Here is a 12,309-nt window from a genome sequence, read left to right on the forward strand (position 1 = left end):
CTCTCCAGCATCGGGAACACCCTGCCCTGTGCTCCTGGCAAGCACGCTGAGCTCTTTCTCCTCCCAGGCCTGAAGAATCTGATTGGGAAAGGAGAGACTCACAGATGGGTGGAAAGTGTTGATGCCTAATGAGGGCCATGATTACTCCATGTGCACTCAGCTTGCTTCAGCTTGCCCAGGGTTTCCCAGCCACACACACGCCCTGGGGTGGTAGGAGTGACCTTGAGATACCAGGTTCCTTGCCTTCTGCCAGGTCCTTTAGAGAGGGGAAAGGGGCTTTGCTTCCTAATTCTAGGCCAGAGAGCTAGTGGACTGTAGGTCAGGACTGTCCAATGGAACCTTCTATGATGACAAAAAGTGTTCTAAATCTGTGCTTTTTAGTGCAGTCGCTGTTTGGTGCATGTAGCTGGTGTGAGTGAGAATGGAAGTCATCATTGTTATGAATTTAAGTTTGAGTACCACATGTGGTTGCCATAGGGACAGCCCAGATCTCCAGGGCTGGGGAGATAGGTCAAACACAGTACCTAACAGAGAGCCCTGTGCAGTCCTAATGAAGGGACACCTGGCTGACTCACAGTGAAAGCCATTTGACCAAGTGTCATCAAAAGTGTTTCAGTAAAGTTTGCAGGAACCGTGTGGCTGTGCTGTTCTGAGGAGAGCATTGGGAACGTACTATTCTTTCACTCCCTTTAAGAATAGTAGACACCAAGCTCCTCTTGGCTGCAGTCCCTTCAACAGGTTTTACATCCAGCTTCCTTTGCTTGATTTCATTAAGCCATGACATAAGGTATGCTTTGTGTCTACAGAATATAAATAGGAACCAAGGGACTGGCTGAGGGGAAGAGCAGGAGAAGGTAGGAGGAGGCTCTTAGACTGTCACACAGATTGGGACTTGCCGATCCATCTCTTTTGTTTGGCTTTTCCTGAATGGAGCTGGCTGAGACCGGCTGGGCTGTTCTGGCCTTGTATGGTAGTTACTAAAGCTACCTGGCATCGTGGACGTAAGTGAACTCATCTTGAGCTGCACTTTCCAAAACACCAATGCAGCATTTGCTCAGCTCTTCTTCAGGGTCTGATTCATGATGGCCTTTGCCCTCCACTGGACTGGGCCGTTCTGAGGGTGATTCATCTGTGCTGGGGCCTGCCACCAGCGATCTGTGTTCCTGTTTCTGGGTTGTCAGTTCTTCTGTAATCTAGTGAGTTTCTTTGTTGGTGTTTGTGTCCCCAGTGGTCCTTTCCCTGGAAATTCTGGCCAACCTTTGAAAGCTCTGCTGCTTTTATCAAGCTGTACTTTCAAGTTATATGGACTGCTCTCTTTTTGGGGTCCTCCTAATAGTTCCTCTTCTTCTCCTACCAGTGTTCCTTTCAAACATGATTCCAAATATACACAAAATTAGATGGCTGGACACAAGAACACCTGGACAAGAGAACAACAACATGGTGGAGGGTCAATGGTGGTGGCCAGGGAGGCTTGCACCTGTATAGCAAAGCAATACCAAAGTCCTGGGTGGGGTTTCCAGTGTTCTGGCAACAAAGTGTAGCTTTGAGATCCTTCCAGCATCCTCTTCCCTAATGGAGGCACACTAGCACCCACTTTCCTGACCCGCCCCTGAGGAGCGGTTAAAAAATGATGTCTCATTAGAAACAGCTGCTTTGTATTCGTCTGAGAGGCTGACTGGCTGGATGTAAGTATGAGATGGCTGGATCCAGGGAAGGACGGAAAAGTCACAGCAGCCCAGCAGCATCCATTCAGAGGCCAGGGATGCCTGTGTACATTGGCTCATACAGATGAAGTTCCCAGGACAAGGAAGGTACCCTCAGCTGTTCTCAAAGTCATATTCATACCCCTCACCTTGGTATCCTGGGAAACCAGGTGATTATGTTTTAAGTTTATTTTATAATAAACTTAGAAATAATCACCAGTGCTCTGGTTGTCTTATCTGTGTGTCAGGTACTATTCTGATGGCTTGATATCAATTAACTAATTTAATCCATGCATCAAAGTTAGTTGGCATTTAATATATCATTTATATATCACTAATTATCATTTATATACAGAATAACTTGCCCTGGAGTCACAACTGGCCTTGACCCAGCTGCCAGATTCCCAGAATCCATGTCCTAGCAAGAGAAAGGTCACCTTGCAGGCTGACTCTTGTCAAAACATTGAAATTTCCTACTGCTAGATCACCAGTTTCCACTAATAGGTAAATTATCATTAAGTGCAGATATGAAAATACAAAATCTTTCTTCCACCAGGTAAAGCCTTGCAGATGAGACCTGAAATGTTCACATCCATAATAAATACTGTGTCCAAGTGGGTTAATTCTTAATATCCGAACAAAGTCTCTCAAAAGAAATTCTCCATGGGACCAGGGATAAGTCACTAGTGGCTCAAATGAAGGATTGTTTCTGGAATTTTCCTGCCCATTAAGGGTCTGCCCTTGGAATCTAGTGTTACTAGAGGTAGGGGGTCATATTCCTGTTTCTCCAATGTACTTGGGTCCTTGTTTTGTACTGGAACCAAACACATAACAGGTCGAGTACTAAGTTCATTTTCCTAGAAAAGAAGTGTTCAGAAAGTCAGCCTTGCCCCAGAAGTCAAGATGAGATAGCTTACACAGAGTAGCTAAGCCAGGTGGGGGGCCTCCCAGGTGTCCTAGTGTGCAGCTTTCTCTCCTGCTCCTGAGGATAGTGCTCCGCCATCCCAGTGGCTGGGAGGAGTTGGGCTGCAGGTGACTGCACATAGAAAATGAAATGCAAAATTACAGGTCTCTCTTACATGCTACTTTATTTTGACATTTTAAGATCTGGGAGGTATAGAAGTGGTTTAGGTAACAGAAGAGATGGGAAGGAGCCCAGGTCTATTTGTGTTAGAAGTTCAGATTCTAATAGAGGTATTTTGGATTAGCAGAGTGGAGTGAAAGGACGGAAGGGGGTAAGGGGGTAGGAACGTGTTTTAGTTAGTTTTTTCACCACTGTGACTAAATGACCCGACCAGCATAACTGTAGAGGAGGAAAAGTTTGAGGGCTCAAGGTTTCAGAGAAGGCTGGATCATCAATTCCTTGGGGCTTGAAGTGAGGCTGAACAACATGGTGGAAGAGTGTGGCAAATGGAAGCAGCTAATATAGAGATTAGCGGGGAGAGGGGGGTGGGGGACTGAGACTGACTGACTCTATTCTCCGAATACAAAATATATACCTCATAGCCACACCCCCAATGAACCAATTCCTCCAGCCACACCCCCAATGAACCAATTCCTCCAGCCACACCCCACCTGCCTCCAGGTTACCACTCAGTTAATCTCATTAGGGATCAATTCACTGATTAGGTTAAGGCCATGATCCAATCATTCTCCTCCAAACTTTCTTGAATTGTTCCACATGTAAACTTTTGAGGGGACACCTCACATCCAAACCATTAACAGAAGGACAGTAGAATGAATCAAACATTATTACCCTAGGTGCATGTCTGACTACACAACCAGTGTGATCGTACATCGTGCACAACAGAGAATGAGAAGTTATACTCCATTTATGTATGATGTGTCAAAATGAATTTTACATCATGTATAACTAATTAGAACAATTTAAAAAGAGAAAAAAAAATAAGTTCAGATTCCAAGTTAGCCAAGTCTTTCACCTTTCTAAAGCCCTGTTTTCTGGACTGGATGTCTTTGGTTGCTCAACCCATATGGCTAGAGCCACATGCAGGGTTTGTTCACCTACTCAGACATCGTTTGACCTGATGTCTTGGTAATTTTATCCAGAACCTGCTTTTTTGTGTGTTGTTGCTCCCTTCTTTTTCCAGCCTGGAATCCGCCTCATCCTGAACCAGCCTCTCTTCGTGGTTTCCAGGGCTATGTGCTCCTCAACCCATGCTCAGTTCACAGGGAGGGTGTGTGTTTGTGTGTGGGGGGGTGTGCTCTTGGAGGAAGAGCATCTTTCCCAGAGTCTCCCTGGGTCTCAGTTGGATCACCATCCTCTTCAAATCAGAAATGGCTGGGGCATTGCTAATGCCCCAGAACCTGTGCTGGTATCACAGGGTCTCGGGGTATTCCCAGACCCCGAGCTTTGAAGGACATGTGGGTCAGTTCATAAAGACTGAGTAGGCAGAGAGGGGTAGATGCTGGGTGGGAAACTGCAGCTCTTCCCACCCGGTCTGTGGTCTGCCTGCCCAGCCATTGTACACACAGGTGTGATCTGTTAGCAAGTAGAAAACTGTCATTTCTGAATAGCACTTTTTTGTTTTGTGACTCTTAAAGCTCTTGACTCCCTCCCTTCCTCCGTCCCTCTGTGGTTTTCTCCCTTCCCTCCTTTCCCCCTTTTCTCTTTCCCCTCCTCCCCCATCCCCTCTTCCCTTTTTTTATCCTCTCCCATTCCCCTCCTCTTCCCTGAAGTATCTCCTTCCCTTTCTTACCCCTCATCCCCTTTCCATAGATAACATAGTCATTTATTTAACTTAACTAAATTGATTTGGCACAATATACATTTTCCCATAAATAAAATGCCTTCCTTTTTGCCCACAGGAAGAAGAAATGCCAGACGTGGAAATCGACATCGACGACCTTCTTGATGCAGACAGTGAGGAAGAGAGAGCATTAAAACTACAGGTAAGGGGCTGGGGATGTGGCTCAGCGATGGCGCGCTCGCCTGGCATGCGTGCAGCCCGGGTTCGATCCTCAGCACCACATACAAACAAAGATGTTGTGCCCACCGATAACTAAAAAAAAAATAAATATTAAAATTCTCTCTCTCTACCTCTCTCTCTCTTAAAAAAAAAAAAAAAAAAAAAAAACTACAGGTAAGCCGCTCTCAAGATATTCAAGATATTTCTAGCCTCAGATGTTTGAATCCATTTGGTCTCCAAGGCTTTGCCAGAGCTGAATCTGCCCCGTGGGGGCATTGGTACCAGGGCTTGGGTGGGGCCATTTTGCAGAGAGGGAAGCCCAGGGTCTTCACTGCTGGGTCTTCACCCTCATAAGCTGCATCTCTGATGATAAATCAACTCTTGACTGTAGTCTGCTCTCTAACAACTTTTGGGTGTGACCTTCTCCAGTTTCATTTTATTGGAAGAGGGCTGGTTTCACCTCCAAAGATCATTTTTCAGGGAGGATAGTGGTGCCCACAAGCATAAAAGAGGGAGATGAGCTGAGTGGGACTGGGACTGTCCAAGCCCAGAGGTGGACTGTATCATGCTTGACATTAATTTCTGGATTAGTTTGCTTATGGCATAACTCTATTTAGTAAGATACCTTTTAACAGATCTCACCTGACAGCATTCTAGCAAATTGATCGGGGTGCCAACGTCTGTTTTCCTAATGGAAAGCAATAAAATAGGTGCAGTCTTTCCCACAGGAGGCCAAATCTATCATTTAAAAATTGCATTTGGAAGTTTCTAAAACTAATTAACCTTTAACCTGCCATTGTTCTTAATGTCCACGGATAATTACTGTTAATGGTTATCACCAATGATGAATGGTCATAAAGCAAATCAAAGGGCACATTTTAATGCATTGATATGTTTAATATATTAGTAATTACTAGTGTCCCTCAAATGGTGGACAGCCTCAGTTGTAATGATTATTTCTTGTGGATAGATTGAGTTGGAAGACAATAGCATCCTAGTTATAAAAGTTAAAAAAAAAAAAAGATAAGGTAGATACCAGTTATGTAGGAAGTAGAGTGACATTAAAAGGTTGTTTTAAAACCAAGAACTTGAAAGGGGCTTTCTTAGCTGTCATTCCCCCACCTTGATTCCCAGCTGAGACATGGAACCTGAGGAGATTGGGTCCTAAGCTGACCTGTGGCTGAACTATGACCAAGCTCCCTCTCCAGGTCCACTGTGATCACCATCCTCTTGCACAGGTGATCTCAACTTCAAGTTTATACAATTTAATATTAACAAAGTATACAGCCCAAAGGAAAGGTGGACATGCACCAGGTAGGTGGGTTAGAGGATCCCTCTGGTTCAGTTAATGCAAGAACAATGCAGTGGGGCATTCACTTCCTGTTAAGGGCCATCCTGGGTTGAGCTTCAGAGTCAGTATGCATCTCTCTGCAGACTAGAACCTGATGGTCACTTTCATTTCCCCCTGATTTTTTAAAGTAAGTCCTTCTCCTCAGTGGTGCTCATAGTCTAGTCAATGGTTGGGTTTGTTTTCAATGCTATAAGAGCATAAAAACCCTGTCTTTTTCTATTCTAAAACTTTCTAAAGTAAAGGTGTGCATGCATGTATGTGCATCCTTGCATATTTTAATATGTTCAAATGACCAGCTGGTGTTGAAATAAAGTTTGATTGTGGATAACCAATTTGAGGTCTTGATTTATCATTGTAAAAACAATAGTATAGAGACAAAATGATTTTAATTGCATTTTAAAAGTGGCATTGAATTTTAAAATAATAAAACTGATTTTCCATGTGTTTAATTCTAGGAAGCTCTTGTAGACTGCTACAAACCAACAGAGGTAAACAAATCACTTTTCCTAAATGTGATGTTTGAATTGGTTTTTATTAAAACAATTTGTCTGTTTTTAATGCTAAATCACAATAGATGAATGCTAATCGACTGTTATTATCTATGAATGCGTATGTTTCACAGTACAACTTCATTATTTCTAAGCTTAAAATGTCTAGTTCAGGAAGACTTAAAACTAATGGAATGGGGTGTGTTGCTTGCTTTAGATAAAAGCCAGACTTCAAAGAAAATTGTGAAACAGTGTGTAATCATTGTAAAATTTTAGATTTATTACTGGAGAATATATCCTTTCAGTTTATAGGCATATATTTTTTAAAAACTTAAAGCTGATTCTGTTTTTCTGTTTTTTCAAAAGAATTATCTTTATTGAGAGAAAAATGTTATGCTTTGTTTAGGTATTTATAGTATATGTAAATATTAGTATAAAAACAATTGGTATTAATTGGAATAAATTGAGGTATTTAATGTAGATTCTGATGACTGAAAGCAAGAACATGGTAGAGATTAATTTGAAAATATTAGCAAAAGAAGTACTTTAGGTTAGTAACACACACACACACACACATATATATTTACAAATATATATATATTTATCCACACATTTATGTGTATGTGTATATATATATATGTGTGTTTTATATATATATATATATACATATATATATATATATAAAGGTGTTATTATATTTATATGTCTGATATATATATATATAAATATAATAACACCTTTGCTTCCCTGTTATTTGCTCTTTTATCCTAAACATGCATTTACTATTTCTTCTTTGTTTATTGACTTAAGGGGAAAGATGATAGCACTTTTACCCTTCACACAATTTCTTTCCATCCATCCCACAATAAAATTATATAACAGTATTTTGTTAAATTAGTAGTTGAGAGTAATAATATTATGATTTAAAAAATATTTTTCATTACTGAGCCCACAATATCATACGACCCTGACTCCTCTCTTATATAGCTCTTTGTTTTCCTGGAGTTGATAACCGCCTTGCCTTTTATTTTGTCTAGTACCTATTGCTATTTTATTGCTCCAGTGTTTTTGTCAAACATGTAATATATTTCCTCTGTGCTTAAACACTTCATTGCCATCTTCCTACCTCCAGACTTTTTTTCTGGAGCATCTGTACAATCTGGAATAAAACTTTACTTACAGTTATTTGGGGAGTTAATATGAGCTAAAACAATTGGTTATTTGGAGAGTGGTTTTAAACTCTTGTGGTGAGTTAGACGAGACAGGTAGGACTGTAGACAAGACAGTGATGGATTATGCAGAGTAACCAGGTGATGTGGGGGTGGAGACGTTGCTGCTCAGGGCATCTGGACTGGATACAGAAATGGCGTTTACTCATTTGCTTGTTCCCTTTTGCTTCAGTACTCACCCAGGTGAGAAGTTCCTTTTTGTTTATTTAGGTGAGAAGGTTTGGACTTGCAGATTTTTCTTCTGATTGGCTCCACAGGTGCCCGTCAGTGGACACCCCATTTTCTCACTGTTTCTCAATGAGCCCTGTTCTCCCTCCCCCACCTCCCAGTCTTTGCAGTGTCCAGGGAACAACAAATTTACAGTGGTTAACAGTCATGCAATTAAAGGAAGATGGTGGGTTTGCCCCTCAACTAGTTTTGATGTGGAGGCTTAAGGATGAAAGGATATAATATCTGAATATTCTTCAGAGTTCTGAAAGAAGAAAGGAGGAAAATAAGCTGGAGCTTCCAAGTGAATATCTCTGTGTTCTTTTTTTAGCTCATGGTTTCTAGGAATGGAAATGCTGAGAAATTTCATTTAATTTTGTGTATTTGTGAAAGGATCATTTCAGAAAGGCGGGGGGCAGTTTTGCCTTTGAGACAATGTTCATAAGAAATAGGTTTTTCTGGCACCTGGATTGTGAGATAAGAGTGATACCTTCTACTTTTCCAGAGTTCTGTAGTTCACTTTGCACCAACGTCCTTTATCTTATTTTGGACTCACAATGATCACTTAACGTGAAGAGGGTTTGAGTAACTTACCCAGGCTGCCAGAGCAGCCAGCAAGCAAACCAGGACGCCACCGAGTTTCTGACACCTGATCCTGTGCTTTGTCTGTGTGCAGTCTTCCTAAACTACTTAACTCAGCAAGAGATTTAGGACCTTAAAGGACCTTGTCCTATCTGAACTAAATGCCTAACAATTGATGATATCCTTAAAAATCGCTGTCTCTGGAGGTGTGATATTTGATCAAAATTAATTTACATACAATTAGTATACCACTTTCAAGTTAGGAAGGTAAGCAAGATGTCTTTGCTGACTCAGATATATTTATTTATAGTCTCATTGTGGAAGTAGGGTAGGTGGTAGAAAAAACACCAAACTTCGAGTCAAGAGATTCACAGCAGAGCCAGTACTAGCTGTGTGACTATAATCAATTTTTTTTTAAACTTCTCTGAGCTAGTTTCCTCATGTGTAAAATGGAGGTAGTCATAACAGAGATTTCATCAATCTTGTCTTTGATGTATCTAAAACCAATTGTATTTAGTAAGAACTATATGCTATTTAGTAAGAACTATTTAGTAAGAACTATAATTATTAAGCATTTAATGTGCCAGGCACTGATCTAATCTTATATTAACTCATTTAATCTTTTTTTTTCATGAAAGTTTCAAACATTTACTCAATCATCCATAACTTTAAAAATGTTTTAGTAGATTTGATTCTAGAGCAGTTGTAGGTACATGGTGAACTTGATCAGAAGGTAGAGATTTTCTATATACAACCTGTACAACCCCTGCCATACCCACACTGTCAAGATCTCCCACCAGAGTGGTGAATTTGTTACTATTGATGAACCCACACTGACATATCATAATCACCCAAAATGCATAGCTCACATCAGGGCTCATTCTTGGTGTTTTGCATTCCATGGGGTTTTAACAAATATATAATGACACACATATCCACCACTGCAGTATCCATCAGAGCAATTCTCATTACCCTAAAAATTCTGTGCTCTGCCTGTTCATCCTTTCTTTCCTCTCACCTCGGATAACCACAGATCTTTTTACTATCTCCATAGTTTTACATTTTTCAAAGTGCCATATTCGAATCATATAGCATGTAGTCTTTCCAAACTGGTGTATTTTCCTTATAATATGCATTTAAATTTGCTCCATGTATTTTCATTGCTTGTTAGCACATTTTTCTTTTTTAGTGCTGAAAAATATTTCATTGTCTGAATGTATCATAGTTTATTTATTCATCTACTGAAGCACATCTTGGTTGCTTCCAAGTATTGGCAATTATAAATAAAGTTGCTATGAGCATTCTTATGTAGGTTTTTGTAGCAGTGTTTTAATGTCCTTTGTGTAAATCTCAAGGAATTGTGGTTGCTGTATTGTATAGGAAGAGTATGTTTAGTTTTGTAAGAAACCATCAGACTCTAATGATATTGTTGTACCATTTTCCTATCCTCATCAGCAATAAGAATGAAATATCATTGCTTTAAATTGCATTTCCCTGATCTATAATTTGGAGTATCTATTTACATGTTTTTCACCTGTATGTCTTTTTAGGTGTGGGGGGGTGTCTGTTAATATCTCTGGTTCATTTTTTAACCAGGTTATTTTTTATTATTGAATTATTAAAATCTGGGGGTGTAGCTCAGTGGTATGGCTCTAGTCTAACATGTATAAGGCCCTGAATTTAATCTCCAGCACCACACATCAAGAACTTCCTTTGTATATTTGGCTAACAGCTCTTTATCTCATTTATCTCGTGCAAATATTTTCTCCCAGTCTGTAGCTTCTCTTTTTATACTCTTGACAATGTATTTCATAGAGCAGAAAAAATTTATTTTGATTCAATCCAGCTTATCATTTCTTATCAATCTTGTCTTTGATATATCTAAAACCAATTGCCAAAGAGTAGACCATCTGGATTTTTTCCACTGACATCTTTGAAGAGTTTTATAGACTTACTTTTACATTTTAGATCTATGTATGATGCATGTGGATATTTGCTTGTCTCGGCACCATTTGTTGATGGTGGCTTTCTTGTATATATTCTTGATCCTTCTTAAAAAAATCAATTGATTTTATTCATGTGGGCCTATTATGTTCCATAGATCAATTTGTTTTTTCTTTCATCAGTTCCATACTGTTTTGATTACTGTAGCTTTATAGCAAGTCTTGAAGTTAGCTAGTGTCAGTTCTCTGAACTTATTCTTCTTCTCCAATATTGTATTGGTTATTTTGAATCTTTTACCTCTCCATATGCACTTTGGAATTAGAATATTTTGACTGAGATTGCATTAATCTATAGGTCAAGCTAAGAAGTGCTCACATCTTGATAATATTAAGTCTTCCTGTCCACAAACATGGAATTTCTCTCCACCCATTTCTATTGAGATAGCCTCAAACTTAGATTTGTTCTCCAGCTTCATCCAATCTACTATTGAGTCCATCAAGGGCATTTTTCATTTCTATTACACTGTTTTTGTTCTTTGTAATTGCATTTTGGTTCTAGAACATCCATTTCTTTGCTTGCATTGCTGTCTGTTTTTGCAAGCTCTCTCCTTTATTCATTGGAGTCCTTAGTATTAATCATAGTTGTTTTAGATTCCCAAGTTGATAATTCCAACATCCCCACTGTATCTGAGTCTGGTTGTAATGATTGCTCTTTCTCTTTGAACAATTATTGTTGCCTTTTCCTTTTGTAATTTTTCTTGCTATCTGGACAGGATGAATCGGGTAAAATGAACTGCTGAAAATAGTCCTTTAGTAATGTGGAGTTAAGGTTTGGGGAAGGAAGCATTCTGTAGTCCTGTGCTTAGGACCTAATCTTCACTGAATCTGCGTCCCTGGACTGTGAACTTCACAAGTGCTTCTCATCTCTCCCTACACCGTACACCCTACTCCCTTTAGTTGGGACAGATGGCTAGAACCAGCAGGAGTTGGTATTTCCCTTTTTCTAAGTCAGGCTCTGGTAGGCTCAGGTTGGTTTTCCCCAAGTACAGTATTTGTTAAGAATAAAATGCTCCAGTGTAATTCATATTGTTTTTTCCCCTTCCTCCTGCTGGAAGCATACAGGAATTTTTCTCTGATATTCAATGTGAAGATCTTAGAGGTAAAAATCACAAAATATGGGGAGCCTTTGTAAATGAGTCTCCTTGGAGTTTTAATCCCTCAGATTTGTCCACACTGATTCTAGCAGTTTCTCAATTGCAGTTGACATTTCCTGCCGTGGCTCTGGTTCCCACAGAAGTTGCTGCCTGTGGTTTCTGCTCCAGTGAGTTGGGATTCTCTATCCACCTGTCAGCCTCTCTACAGCATTATGTGCCCTCTGACTTCACTGCTCTTATGAATCTAAAAAAACATTGTTGATTTTTTTTAATATTTATTTTTTCAATGCCTTTATTCTATTTACTTATTTTTATGTGGTGCTGAGGATCGAACCCAGGGCCTCGCATGTGCTAGGTGAGCAGTCCACTGCTGAGCTACAACCCCAGCTCCACAATGCTGATTTTTGAGTTTGTTCGGCTTGGTAGGATGGAGTGGTTTTATCCAAGCTTCTTTCGTGCCTGAGTGGAAAGAGGAAGTCTTACTTAATCTTCAAGTCAAAGCTATAAGATGGACAGTGTTGTTATCAGTTAAATAATTTGGGGCATGGAAGAATTGCACAAGGTCACACAGTTGGTAAGTGGAGAAGTCAGGGTACATATGAAAATATCTAACATAACTAACATGTATGCCCTTAACATGTTAGTTGAACCTGATTCTGTTTAAAGTAATGCTTCTCTACCACATGTTCAAGATACAAAATGCCCCAATTCACCAAAAGGTATCC

The 12,309-nt window shown here is 40.0% G+C and overlaps 1 protein-coding gene across 1 annotated transcript in view; it reads left to right on the forward strand.

The window, feature by feature from the left end:
• Ppp1r14c (protein phosphatase 1 regulatory inhibitor subunit 14C) overlaps window positions 1–12,309 on the forward strand; it is an 82,449-nt gene that overhangs the window by 56,175 nt on the left and 13,965 nt on the right. The window contains exons 2-3 of the mRNA XM_076858136.1: window positions 4,530–4,613; window positions 6,437–6,469. Coding sequence (XP_076714251.1) covers window positions 4,530–4,613; window positions 6,437–6,469 — 117 coding nt within the window. The remainder of the gene's footprint in view (window positions 1–4,529; window positions 4,614–6,436; window positions 6,470–12,309) is intronic.

Source organism: Callospermophilus lateralis, chromosome 6 (genome assembly GCF_048772815.1).
Source record: "Callospermophilus lateralis isolate mCalLat2 chromosome 6, mCalLat2.hap1, whole genome shotgun sequence".
NCBI lineage: Eukaryota > Metazoa > Chordata > Mammalia > Rodentia > Sciuridae > Callospermophilus > Callospermophilus lateralis.